We start from the raw sequence: 15,000 nt of genomic DNA, 5'->3' as shown, positions 1-15,000 counted from the left end.
AAGCAAGTAGTGTAACCGTCAGTTTTCACTTTCGTAACAAAGCTTGGTGTCTGCACAAGGAGTAACATTCACTTTTGCAAAGAGATTCTTCCCTCCTTGTACAACAGAGCACCCATGATATACGCGAGGTGCTTATATAAGATAGTTTTTAACTTTCCAAGTTTCTCCATTACATTTATGAAGGGTGGAAGAAGGCAGGATCTTTCCTTTAAAGGTATCGTGGAGGTGTTTAATCTTGGCTTGAAGGAAGGAAGGAAGCCTGATTTTGAATGTAAATCTCCATGGAGAAGTGTTTTGGTTTTGAAGTTAATGACTGGAAAAATAAATGAAAAATCTTGGCTGTGATATTTACGATATACAATAGAGATGCTTAAGGTAAAGCTGTTTGCAGTTGCTAAATTTGGATTTACACTTGGCTCTAAGAGAGAGAGAGACAGAGAGAGAGAGAGAGAGAGAGAGAGAGAGAGAGACGATGGAATATGGGTAGTTTGAACATTGCTTTATTTGTTGGGAACAACAAAAATATGTTTTATCTATCGAGTCTTGTACAGCGTCCTGTCTTTTACATGAAAAACAACTAAATTTCTTCCATCGCCTCATATATGCTGTCCATATTTTAATTCAAGTCTGGATTATTGTTAGAATTCTTAGTTTTGACAAAATGAATATGAATATTCTTTGGGTCGTAACAGATCGCTAAAGGTTAAAAAATATTCCCGAAAAACTGAAAATATTCCAACTTCTCTTGGCGCATGCAATATAAGCCAATGAAAATTAGTATTATGCAGCAAAATTACCTAGCAGTGATCACATGGGTTCTACATTGACCCAAAAAAGTGCAACTCGAATTTACAGATTTTTTTAAAATCTGTTAATAGTCTCCAATGTCCTTTTATAACTATATCCCTCTCAGCATATCATGTCAGAGAGATGAAAAGAACCTTAGGCCTTAATTAAAAGAAATTTTGTAATGTAGTTATGCGGGCTTTCCTAATTGACCAAGCTCTTCGTTTGTCTCTCTTGTTCTGTTTCTCAGGATACTCTAGCACCCTGAGGAATTACATTCGATTTCCCTTTGATAAGGAAATAAAATTAGTAAATGTAACCAATATGCGGTTAGATTCCTACTAATTGTGTGGTAATGACATTAGGTAAGAAATATTGTATATAGATTTTTTTTTCGCAATCTTCCAAGATACTCTCTGTCTTTCAGGTATCTACTTTTTTTTATATATAAGTAATATAAAGAGGGGGATTTCGCTTTGATATGACAAATAATATAATATGATATGATATGTATGAGACATTGTTGTATGTCACATGCTTTGACATTCCTCAGAAATTGGGAATCATCCTTTTTAGCTTCCCATGGAGACAGAGAACATCTCAGCCTAGAAAATGCTAATAGGTCTTGAGGTGGTGTGACATTAAAATCCTTACCTAAGCAGGTCAACGCTCGTCTGTCGTTATGGGCGTTTGTCAAAGGTGACTTTGAAACTAGTTATGAGTGGTTTCAGGGCGTGAACGATTGGTGTGAGTTTGTGTGTACGTGTGAGCCTCTTTCCTACATAATAGCAATGTAACTGAGTCTGAGCCATAGAGACTGTTACGGGGGAGAGAAGGCAGAGCCGGGATGGCTCTGCCAACGTTTTTCTGTTTAGTGAAGTGAAAATAGCTGAAATGGGCGATTCTGGTAGGGGGGACTATAATTGGAGAAGAGTGGGATTATGCATATGGAGAAATGGTGTTGACTAATTACTGTGTAGACTGTTAATTACCGAGGGTTTTCTGAGTTATTTGGACTTTGAGTTAACATTCCATCTAATCATTCTGTTAAGAATCTGAGTTATTCAGTTAATACTTTGTTTTTGAAAAAATGCATATCTTTGTAAGTTCACGACTCTGATTTGATGACCTAATGAAATGGAGGGGAGGTATGACGAAAGAGAGAGAGAGAGAGAGGGGGGGCGGGAGAAGAGCTGTTGAGTATCGAGAGAGAGAGAGAGAGAGGGGGGGGGGAGAGATAGTATTGCCAACTACCAGTCATCTTCCGCTAAGGCCATTCGCTACCAAAATGAATAACGAGATAATGCCGTCTCCGTTATTATATATTCCCATTGTATTTTCAGTTTTTTCTCACTTTCTTTCACAATGTTTTTCGTTTTGTCTGGAACCTTAGCAGATATTTCCAGTCTACCCTTAAATTTCGATTGTATTGTTCACTTTTCGCTAAATCATAATAATCTTTATATCAGTGAAGTCGCTCTAAAATTTCATTTTTCCAGCGTCCTTCTTCAGTGACAGATATTTCCATAATATTTAAGAAAACTCGCTTTCTTTGTTTTTTTTATATGGTCTTAGAGTCTGTAAAGTAAGGGTCTCTGAAAAAAAATACCAGTTAACAGATATTCTCGCTGCTGCTCTATATTATGAAAGAACAAAAGGAACTTATGCTGAGAAAGAAACAATGAGGAAAAGGAAGAGGAGGAGGAAAATAACCTGAGAGAATGGTAATAGATGTCATTTAAACAACAAGAGAGAGAGAGAGAGAGAGAGAGATAAAATTTGTTAAAGTAGACAGTATCTTATCGGCCTCCCACCCCTTGGGGCCAGAAAAAAGAATGGAGGGGGGTACTTTACCCCGCTTATGTGCTTTTCCTTTATTGCCAGGGAAGACTTGACTGTTAAAAAGGCTCTCAGGGTTTGAAGCTTCGGCCGCGTCTCACACATAAATGAAGTTTTCCAGATATCGTAAATTCGGTGCTATTTCGGTTTCTTATCTACGCGTTCCCTACTCCGATGTGCTAGTACTAAACATGGCTGAACTCCATTGGTTGACGCCGTGTTTAGTAATAATCTTTTACAAATATAATCTGTCGGCCATTCAATATAGAAATGGGTGTATGTAAAACTCTGATCCCCGATGGACTATTACTAAACACAGCGTCCCAAGGAGCTTCCTCCAAGTTTAGTACTATAGTAGATTCTTATCAACCGTGCATTTGATGTCTAGGCCAGTCTCTTACGACGCTCCTAATTGGCTGTTGATAAGCCAATCATAGGGCTGGAAACTCTCGGTCTCTCGAGAGAGTTCACATAGGTAAGATCCATGTTCCACCTCTCCTGAGGTATACGTCTTTCAAAAGTATTCCTCGGGAGAAATGGAACATACATCCTGCCTATGTGAACTCTCTCGAGAAACAGAGTTTCCAGCCCTGTGATTGGCTTATGAACAGCCAATCAGGAGCGTCATCAGGGACTGGCCTAGACTGGAAATGCGCGGTTGATTTGAATCAACTATAGTACTAAACACGGCGTCCTAAGGAGCATTCTCCAAGTTTAGCACTAACACCTATATTACTTTATAGAGTAAGTGACGCGTAGATAGCAAGCCAAAGTGGTACCGTAAATTCTTTAATTATCTACGTGTGGTTGACGCTTTGGAAAACGACTTATGTGTATGCATGTATGTAAATTCACAATATATGCTAACAGTGATTAACTGATAACTTTCTGAACTGATATACGTTTGCATGTATTCCCAGATTTCCCTTTTCTCTTTACTGTGGCTTTAGCATTTGTCATGTGTACGCTTCATTGGTATTATTTTAATCTTAATTTCGTTTCACAACTCAATAATATCAGCCAGCTATAGGTAAATACCAACGGTGGTCATCCATTCATCTTAATATTCGATTTATTGCAACAGTATCGCCTTCTTTCTCTTTCATTTACCTCTGCGATAACGTTTCCACGCATTGACTTCAGGTTACCTATATCACTTCACCTAACCTTTGTGTGTGTAAGAGAGAGAGAGAGAGAGAAGCTTATATCTGAATCACCTGCAAGTATCGAATAATTAATAATGAAAATTGCATTCATTTTCCTCCTTCAGGTTTTACCCATGAAGATAAATGATAAAGGAAAGGGGAGAAGTGTGTTGTCTTAACATCGTAGACGCAAATTGTCTTTGAGGTAGATTGATCTTCAAATGTATATTTCGAAGTGGAAAGCGTAGGACGTCCTGGATGGACGTGTAGAAGCTCCTCCATCGTAGAAAGAAGGAAACCGCAGTGAGACTACAATTCCTAACTGGTGAAAAATAGCGTCATTGAGAAACTTTCGCTCCTGTTTGAGTTAATTGCCATTGCAGAACTAGCGAAGCTCTAGTGTTAGACAGTAGGTAATGGCTAAAACAGCTATTGGTGTCTAAAAATAAGAAATGGAACCACACTGCAATGATTCTCATCATTTCCTTCTGATTATTATACTTGAAAACAGGAGATGCTATAGGAAGTTAAACAAGCGCTATCTTTAAACAGCAACTTGCCACATACACATTCATATTCAATGAAAATTACCTAAGGGTGAACACACGCAAAGCTTAGTTCCATCAACAGGGTCAATACAACTTACTTAATTAAATAAGTTAGTTGCAAATCTAAAGGGGAGTGACGTCATGTCCCTTACACGAGAGATAGTTAATTGAAAAGTCTATTTTTCTTCACAGCGTCATATAGTGCGAATGAAGTTCCGTAGTGGCTAAATCATGTTCAGCGTAGCAAGTCATTGGTGCTGTGATTCTGTTTACTACTACACACCTCTGTAGGTGTGGATATCCCACACCTCTTTCCATAATTGCTAAATGATTCGGTATCTGGGAGATTTGAATTGTAAACAGTACGGTTTGACGACTTTCCGTATGTGACAATATAAAACTAGAAAAACAGTGTAAATATCTTTTAATGTTTGTGGATCCCAATAGACCATTGTTATGCGCCAGACCATTGTATTAAGAAAACTGAATATCACGCAAAAGTCACCTGACTCGAGCGTTGATTTCTGACTCTCTCAACTTTCGAGAAATGAAAATGATTCAAAAGTATACCGAAGAATAAACTATAAATAAACTTTTTGACGTGGAGACTAGCAGCTAACTTCATAAACTACGCAGTGGGATGTTCCAGTAGATATAGTTAGAATCCAGTAGTTCGCTCAGAAATACAGTGAAAGAGACGTCATCTAATCAATCTAGGAACCACCGAAAACAATGCTTACGATTATAGCTTTGTGACGAGCGAGAGGGCTAGTTATGTAGTAAGTTTATTTTTTGTGTGAAAGTAGTCCAAAAATAGCAGGAACTCTCAATTGCGATTATTTAGATATAGTTATCATTTAATATATTTTCTTTACAATGTTGGAAATCCAATGATGATGTATTACTTTTAAACATATGATTCTTTCACAACAAATATCTTTTCAAAACAAATATCTAGAAGATGAAAAAAGAAGGCATAGTAAACTAATGATGTTCAATTTTATCATCTTTAAAAGACAATTTGACAAAAGCTAGCTCGTCGCTGTACTGGGGGATGGAGCTATATTATTCATTCATCAAAATAGGCGTGTGTTATTACTTATGCACCCAGAAATCTTCTAATAAAAATAATAATAAATTCGAAAAACAAAGAGAGGACAAATGTTGTGAAATAACGAAAAAATTAAATTGTGTTTTAGATAAAGCCCGCTTTAACTGATTGTTCGGAACTACACGTTCACTCCTGGAAAATGTAACCTAACACTAAAAAAAAAAAAAATTGGCCTTGAATGGAGGAATGAGAGGCCACAACAAAGAAAAGAGGAAAAAAAAACTATGGCAGAAGGCGGATTTTACTCATAAAGGGGGAATTTACACAAAAGCTGGACTTTAGTTTGAATGTACTATATTTACATTAATTTACAGAGGTCCAGGAACTAATAAGGTGGTTGATTGTCGATCCACCGGATATACGTGGCCGGGCAACCAGACATGGAGTTCAGAATTTTGTGCAAACTTTATTGTAATGCATGACTTATTCCAAGGGGTTCCCAATGTCTCCCACAATCAGGCACGGTGTTTGTCTGCAAAGAGATTGCATCCTAGGATGAGTACTGAGGCAAGGGAACACGTGGGGGAGTGTTGCACACTACTTTCTTTCAATAAAAAAATTTACAACCCACACGGAGGGAATGGAAATAACTGGGAGTTCACAGAAGGAACTATTACATTGCTTGAATTAACTAGGGGATGTTTGCTAGCATTACAAGGGGAGTAATTACAGCACTGAACCAAGATTGGGGGGAGTGAGAAGCTAAACAAAGGATGGGGAAAGTCGCCTTGGAAGAATGGAAGGGAAATACAGACAAAAGGCAAAACAGTTACCTGGCTGAACTGGAATTTACTCTCACAATACCTGGAAATCGTAGGCTTGGAAGTCTTCTTATCTGCTGATATTCCTATTCACTATGGAAGTATAAAAGTACTTTGGATTTCCCCAGAGGAGGCAGGGGAGTAGAATGGGGTGAAGTGGTGTCTGCAGGGCGAGGTAAAGAGAGCTTCTGAACTCTCCTAGTTCTGAGGTACTTCTGAGAGCAAGCCACTGGGTCCCTGCCCCTTTTAAAATTTCTCCTGGTAAGCTCTGCCAAATGCGGATTTTCCCTGTGGAGGGTAAATTCAGGACAGCCAATGAGAGCAAAGATATTTTTTTCTAGAAAATGGACGCTTTCAGTTCAAAGGGGCAACTTATATAGACAAGGATGAATGAGTCTTGTTATGAGAAATCTTAACTTTCCTTGGTTCTAGCTTAAAATTTTGAACATGAACAAGGGCATCTGATTCCATATCGAATTGGCTCAAAGAACTGTTATACATTTAGTGTTTGATAGAAGAAAATCTGATACAAAATCTACGAATTGACTTGCTCACTAATCCTCTTAAAAATAACAGCGAGAGAAAATATTCACATTGGCTATGGTTGAAAACATCTGCATGTAGACCTTTATTAGATTAGGTTTCTGAACCATGATATTATATATAGAAAATAAAAAAAAGAGAGCAAAATCATCAGGTCAATCCTAATAACTGTCACAAAACGATAAAAATAGATGTATTTAATATGCACTGTTGTCCGCATCTTTTCTCTGGTAAAGACTGCCTTCTGCAATATGTCAACAAGAAAAATGCACCGAAGAATCGAGTTTCTGTACAGCATGTAAAGCTGTATGATACTCTCAGACACGGCCCATGAAACTCTCAGTCGCCACCAATGAAATTTTCACCCACGGTCTGATGGTGGCCTGTGTTGTTGGTACTTATAGCGGTGCCAGACGCACGATCGTAGCTAACTTTAACCTTAAGTAAAATAAAAACTAATGAGGTTAGAGGGCCGTAATTTGATATGTTTGATGATTGGTGGGTGGATGAACAACGTACCAATTTGCAGCCCTCTAGCCTAAGGAGTTTTTAAGATCTGAGGGCGGACAGAAACAGTGCAGACGGACAGAAAAATAGCCGTCTCAATTAAGGAAAAATAAAAACATGCATAAAAGTTTTGACATACTGACCACCCCCGGTTACAGCAGACTGACAAAAAGAGAAAGGTTGATCTCGTTTGTGGTCAAATTACAGACCATTTGAAAACAAACACGGAATTGTTGTAACCACGGTAAAATAAAGGATTAAATAGAGAGCAATAACATCAAAATCTGTGGCGTAGCCTTTCAAATATTTAGTCGGAAAGAGTAACAGCTACTTGGAAAAGACTGGGATATCCCTGTTAATTGCTGCAGTGAAACAGGACACCTGTATAGGTTGTGGAGAATAAATAAAAGTGTAGTATAGAACTTTTCAAATTATAAAAGAAAATTTGGCTATTACTATGATAGGTACAGCATTATGTCAACTTGACATTACATACAGCAGAAGTATATATATATATATATATATATATATATATATATATATATATATATATATATATATATATATATATATATATATATATAATTCAGGAGTCCCGGGAAGACAGCAGTCTAAGAAGCATGCTTTATTTATTTGAGAAACGTTTCATGTTGCTTCAACACATCATCAGTCTGCAATAATTAAATTTTACTTGATAAATTACAAGTTAAAAGTACAAATTATTACCAATCCAAAATTAAAAATTCAGCTAAAAATCATTTAAAACTTTAAAATAAAAACAAAACATGAGCGAGAAAGGCTACCTATTCAAGGAAAGGAAAAGAGCCAAGTGACCACAACAGTTCATACATGCCCAGACAACGCTTAGGCCAGAGAGAGAGGAGACGAAGAAACATTAGAGTTTAAGCCTTGATAAAATAAAGACTCAAGGGTCGTTAAGTAGGCTGTTTGTTTTAGTAGTTGCCTTATTATTGAAAATTGCTTTTTTTTCCACAATAATTTTGCATTTGGATGCATGAGTCCTTATATTTGAAAATTCGGAATTAGATATTCTTGACCCAGTCCTATAACTAAGACCAAGATGGCTATAATTACGAACCTGCAACAGCCTTCGAGAGGATCCAACGTAACTACCAAGGCATCTTGGGCATTGAAATTATATAGTTATGTTGGATCTCATGAAATCCGGAAGCTATTCCTTATAACTAAGAAACCTCCAATTTTTCTTAGGGTTCACAGGAATGAGGTTTAATTTCAAGAAACCTAGTTTGTTTCAGTAATTGTTTAACCTTGGTACGTAAATTGTCGGAGTGAATAAAAGAAATTGGTGCATAAAAAGAAGTTTAATTTTCGAACATTAAACTTCAAAGTAGGTTTGGAAACAAACCTTGCTAACATTTTTGTTGATAATACTAAAAACTAAATTTCTTGGGAATGAGTTTTTAGTGAAATACTCAAGTAAATATTCAATTTCATTATGAAAAGAGGCCAAATCTGAAGTATATCTAAGTGCTCTAAAAACAAGAATGGTGATTGCAATTATTTTAAAAGAATGGAAACATGAACTAAAAAAATTGGTTCCTAAACCTGTAAAGGTATTTTTTCCTCTCCTCTCTCTCTGGCCTAAGCGTTGTCTGGGTATGTATGAACTGTTGTGGTCACTTGGCTCTTTTCCTTTCCTTGAATAGGAAGCTTTTCTTTCTTCGCTCATGTTTTTGATTTTTATTTTAAAAGTTTTAACAAATGATTTTTGAGCTGAATTTTTATTGGTAATAATTTGTACTTTTAACTTGTTATTTTAACAGGTAAATTTTAATTATTGCAGACTGATGATGTGTCTCCTGAATTTTTTATCTTACGATTTTCCGATGTATTATAATACATATATATATATATATATATATATATATATATATATATATATATATATATATATATATATATATATATATATTATGAAAACTTGATCACGAAGTATATTAAAACGAGATGCTATGTATAAATAAAGGTTTTTTGCACAAAGGAAAAAATGAAAAAGCGAGATAGACAAGTACTTTCGGTCCTGTTCGGACCCTTTACTGAGGCAAATGATTTTACAAGCAAACATAGTCAAAAGAAGGCTTATATACAAACTGACACTACCAGATTAGCCATAAGGGCGATTTTCACTCTACAGAAAGGAGGAGTCGCCAGAGGCTAGCCACACTTTGAAGGATACCCGCAGTAAACAAGTGATTCTTCCAGAAAAAACAGTACATTTTGAAAAAAACACGGGAGCATATACAATTTAATATCATGAATTTTTACACAATTTTCCCAACAAAAAATTATTATTAATGAAAAGACGAAGAAAATATATATATATATATCGCGAGCAAGAGAAAGAGGGAGAGAGAATATCGAAACCAGAGAGAGAGAGAGAGACAGAGAGAGAGAGACAGAGAGAGAGAGAGAAATAAATAACTATATACATGTGGGACTAACTTATTAGTTGTTCAATTATTTTGAGGTCCTTCAGAAACATCTTACAAATATATGGTCCAAATGGTACTTTCCCAGCCTAAGATTTAGGTTGTTTTTTTATTAGTGATTTGTATAATTGCCGATTCCATAAATTTCTTGAAACATAATCATTAGATCTAGCAATTACCGAGGTATCACCCCAATTAATACAATGAGATTTTTCGCTCAGATGGATAAACAGTGCATTTGAAGTGCTGGGCTGTTCTAACTGAATACATATGTTGCTTAATCCGAACACATAAATTTTTACTAGACTGACCAACGTAAAATGATGGGGCAATCCTTACAAGGAATTTTGTAAATGATGTTGTTATTTGTTTACGGACTATTCTTAATTAGCATATCTTTAATGGTATTGTTATAGAAACACTACATTAACATTAAACGATTTAAAATATTGATTTTATGGTTTCAAATCCACGAAAATAAGGTAAGCTAAGTACATTTTTAGGCATTACTTTTTCATTAATAGCAACATTATAAAACTTTTTGTGAGCTTTTTGATAACATAAATCAATTAAATGAGGTGGGTAGCAGAGATCGTTTTCATCTTTTTTATGTATTCTATTTCTTGGTCCAGATATTGTGGACTCGTGATATTGCAAAGCGCGTAGGAACTATAGAAGAAAAATGGAATTTTAATATTAAGATGGTGGCCAGAATAAAAAGTAGATATGTTAAATATATGTGGGTTTTCTATTAATACTGAATTTGCATTGGAAAGATTCTCTATGTATTAATACATCTAGGAACGGGATGACATTGTTATTTTCAATTTCAACAGTGAATTTTATGGTGTGCACTAAATTATTCAATTTAGACAGTAAATCATTTACATCGACCACCAGGTAAGACTACTAAGATATCATCGACATATCGGTACCATTTTAAGGGGATAAGTGTGATATTCGGGAGGTGTTGTCTCTCAAAAAATTCTATATATAAGTTTGAAAGGAGAGGTGATAAAGGGTTACCCGTGGCCATACCGAATATTTGTTGGTAATATTCTCCATTAAAAATAAATAAACTGCAATCACAAATACATAACTTAATTAAGGAAATTATGTGACTAACGGACATAGGCAATTCGTGCAGTACAAGTTCATTACTTAAATATTTTAGTCAATAGGGACTTTTGTAAACAAATAGCATACATCAAAACTGACAAAAATATCACTAGGGTTTAGTACAATGTTATTTAATTTTTCCACAAGATCAAGAGAATTCCGGATGTGTGAATTAGATACAGTTCCTAGTAGCGGGGATAACAGTTTTGATAAGATATTTAGATAGTTTATAAGCAATTGATCCTACAGTACTAATAATTGGGTGCATAGGTTTGTTTTCTCTATGAGTTTTGACTAGGCCATATAAATAAGGTAATGAGGGTACACTTTACAGTTAACTTACACAAAAGTTCTTTTTTTATCTTTCTTTAAGAATTTGTTTGAAAATTGATATTAAAGTTTTTTATTACTTGGTCCAACGGATTTTTTGCGAGTTTTTTGTAAGTTATTTCATCCTCTAGTAAAGTAAGCATGCGTGATATGTAGTCAGTTTTGTCAAGAACCACTAAACTATTGGATTTATCAGCCTTGGTAATGTGTAAGCTATTATCATTCTTCAATTCTTTTAAACTTTTTCTGTAGCGAGCGGGGAAGTTATTTTCATGGTATGTTCCTACGCGCTTTGCGTATCACGAGTCCACAATATCTGGACCAAGAAATAGAATACATAAAAAAGATAGGAAACGATCTCTGCTTCCCACCTCATTTAATTGATTTATGTTATCAAAAAGCTCACAAAAAGTTTTATAACGTTGCTATTAATGAAAAAGAAATGCCTTAAAATGTACTTAGCTTACCTTATTTTCGTGGATTTGAAACCATAAAATCAATATTTAAATCGTTTAATGTTAATGCAGTGTTCACTTATAACAATACCATTAAAGATATGCTAATTAAGAATAGTCCCGTAACAAATAACAACATCATTTACATAATTCCTTGTAAGGATTGCCCATCGTTTTACGTTGGTCAGTCTAGTAAAAATTTATGTGTTCGATTAAGCAACATATGTTATTCAGTTAGAACAGCCCAGACTTCAAATGCACTGTTATCCATCTGAGTGAAAAATCTCATTGTATTAATTGGGTGATACCTCGGTAATTGCTAGATCTAATGATTATGTTTCAAGAAATTTACTGGAATCGGCAATTATACAAATCACTAATCAAAACAACCTAAATCTTAGTCTGGGAATGTACCATTTGGACCCATATATTTGTAAGATGTTTATGAAGGACCTCAAAATAAATGAACAACTAATAAATTAGTCCCACATGTATATAGTTATTATTTCTCTCTCTCTCTCTGTCTCTCTCTCTGTCTGTCTCTCTCTCTCTCTCTCTCTCTCTCTCTCTCTGGTTCGATATTCTCTCTCCTCTTTCTCTTGCTCGATATATAATATATATTTTTATTTCTTTCGTCTTTTCATTAACAATAATTTTTGTTGGGAAAATTTGTGTAAAAATTCATAATATTAAATTGTATATGCTCCCGTGTTTTTTTCAAAATGTACTGTTTTTTCTGGAAGAATCACTTGTTTACTGCGGGTATCCTTCAAGGTGTGGCTAGCCTCGGGGCGACTCCTCCTTTCTGTTGATGGAATCGCCCTTATGGCTAATCTGGTAGTGTCAGTTTGTATATTAAGCCTTCTTTTGACACTGTTGTTCTTTGTAAATCAGTTTTGCCTCAGTTAAGGGTCCGAACAGGACCGAAAGTACTTTGTTTATCTCGCTTTTTCATTTTTTCCTTTGTGGCAAAAAACCTTTATGATATATATATATATATATATATATATATATATATATATATATATATATATATATATATATATGTGTGTGTGTGTGTGTGTGTGTGTGTGTGTGTGTGCGCGCGCGCGCGCGCGCGTCTGTGTGTGTGAGTGTATTTATATGTGTTTCCTTTCGAGCTTCCATCTATATGTCACAGCCAGTATGGAAAATTCATAGATCATTTCATCGCTAGTCAACAAAAGGAGATTAAATCCCTTTTAAATATTTTCCAGATTCTAGTATTTCAGTCTGACATAAAAAGTATTTATTACATGAAAGCTAGAATTAATTTTCTTGTAAAACTATGAGTAAATATCCTCAGAGAATCAAAAAAGAGTAATCAGTGGAAACTCGAAATTATTAGTCGGAAACCAGGAAAATTAAAAATAAAGGACAACATACTACTTTTGAGTTGTCACAGTCAGAATCGAAAGACTTCATATCCATCCCTTTTGATCTGATGACATTTAATTCCGTAAACGAATAACAACACCAATGAGAGAAGACTACCAGGAACTAACTGAAAAAGAGGGAAAGAAATATGAAACAATTTCACTGCCGGGGCGCGGCCCAGAGACAATGGGGTGGCTGGCTTGGAACCGACTGGGATCGGGGACAGTGGGGAGGCGGTCTGGGAACCGCCGGGGCGTGGGGACGGTGGCAGGGAAGCTGGGGAGACGGGTTGGGTACCGCCCGGGCGTGGGGAAGGTGGGGAGACGGGCTTGGAACCACCCGGGCATGGGGAAGGTGGGGAGGCAGGCTGGGAACCACCCGGGATCGGGGACAGTGAGGAGCCGGGCTGGGAACTGCCAGGGCACGGGGATGTTTGGGAGGCGGGCTGGGAACCGCCAGGGTGCAGGGACAGTGGGAAGGCAGACTGTTAACCGTTTAGGCACGGGATGGTGGGGAGGCCAGTTGGGAACCACCCGTGCACAGGGAAGGTGGCTGGGTACCGCCTGGGCACAGGGACGGTGGGGAAGCAGGCTGGAAATGCCAGGGCGCAGAGATGGTTGGAAGGCAGGTTGGGAACTGCTTGGGATAGGGGACGGTGGGGAGGCGGGCTGGGAGCTGCCCGGGATCGAGGACGGTGTGGAGGTGGGCTGGGATCCACCAGGGTGCGGGGAGAGTTGGGAACCAGGCTGGGAACTACCAGGGTGCGGGGATGGTGGGCAGGAGGGCTTGGAATCTCCTGGGATCAGGGACTGTGGGGTGGCAGGCTGGGAACCCCCCGGGATAAGGGATGGTGGGGATTGGGGCTGGGAACCACCCGGGCGCAGGGACAATGGGGAGGTGGGCTGGGAACTGCCCGGGTGCGGGACGTGGGAAGGCGGGCTGGGAACTGTTCGGGATCAGGGAAGGTGGGGAGGCGAGATGAGAACCGCCCGGACGTGGGGACGAAGGGGAGCCGGGCAGGGAACCACCTGGGATTAGCGATGGTGGGGAGGCAGTCTGGGAACTGCCCAGGATCAGTGATGGTGGGGAATTGGGCTGGGAAATGCCTGGGCGCTGGGACAGTGGGTAGTCGGGCTGGGAACCGCCCGGGCATGGGGACAGTGTGGAGGTGGGCTGAGAACCGCCTGGCCACAGTGACAGTGTGGAGATGGGCTGGGAACCGCCCAGGATCGGGGACAGTGGGGAGGCGGACTAGGAACTGCCCGGGATCAAGGATGATGTGGAGGTGGGCGGGAACTGCCAGGGCGCGGGGACGGTGGGGTGGCGGGCTGTTGACCGACTAGGTGCGGGGATGGATGGTGGGGAGGCAGGCTGGGAACCACCTGGGCGCAGAGAAGGTGGGGAGATGGGCTGGGTACCGCCCAGGCGGGGGGAAGGTGGGGAGGCGGGCCAGGTACCGCCTGAGCACAGGGACGGTACGGAGGCGGGCTGGGATGGTGGGGAGGTGGGTCTAGGAAACCCCCGGACACAAGGACAATGGGGAGGCGTGCTGGTTACCGCCCAGGCATAGGAACGGTGGGGATGCAGGCTGGGAACCTCCGGGCATTGGGACAGTGGGGAGGCAGATTGGGAACTACCCTGGTGCGGGGACTGTGGGAGGTGTACTGGGAACCGCCAGGGTGCAGGAATGGTGGGGAGGCGGACTGGGAACCGCCTGGGCCCATTGACAGTGGGCAGGCAGGCTGGGAACCGCCAGGTTGTGGGGAGGGTGGAGAGGCAGGCTGGGAACCACCCGGGCACGGTAACGGTTAGGAGGTGGGCTGGGAACCGCCTGGGCACGGGGATGGTGGGGAGACAGGCTGGGAACCGCCGGGGTGAGGGTATGGTGGGAAGGCTGGCTGGGAATCACTGGGGTGCGGGGACAGTGGGGAGGCTTGCTTGGTACCACCAGGGTACGGGGATGGTGGGGACGCGGACTGAGAACTAATAC

The 15,000-nt window shown here is 39.2% G+C and overlaps 1 protein-coding gene across 1 annotated transcript; it reads left to right on the top strand.

Moving 5' to 3' along the window:
- Positions 1 to 13,112: 13,112 nt before the first annotated feature.
- LOC135196487 (50 kDa spicule matrix protein-like) lies at positions 13,113 to 14,048 on the top strand. The gene has a single exon (XM_064223341.1). The coding sequence runs from the start codon at positions 13,113 to 13,115 to the stop codon at positions 14,046 to 14,048; it is 936 nt and encodes a 311-aa protein (XP_064079411.1).
- Positions 14,049 to 15,000: the final 952 nt, after the last annotated feature.

This window comes from Macrobrachium nipponense, chromosome 17 (assembly GCF_015104395.2).
Source record: "Macrobrachium nipponense isolate FS-2020 chromosome 17, ASM1510439v2, whole genome shotgun sequence".
In the NCBI taxonomy this organism is placed as follows: Eukaryota; Metazoa; Arthropoda; class Malacostraca; order Decapoda; family Palaemonidae; genus Macrobrachium; species Macrobrachium nipponense.
The sequence above is the reverse complement of the archived record's forward strand: the minus strand, read 5'-3'. Positions and strand labels throughout refer to the sequence as shown.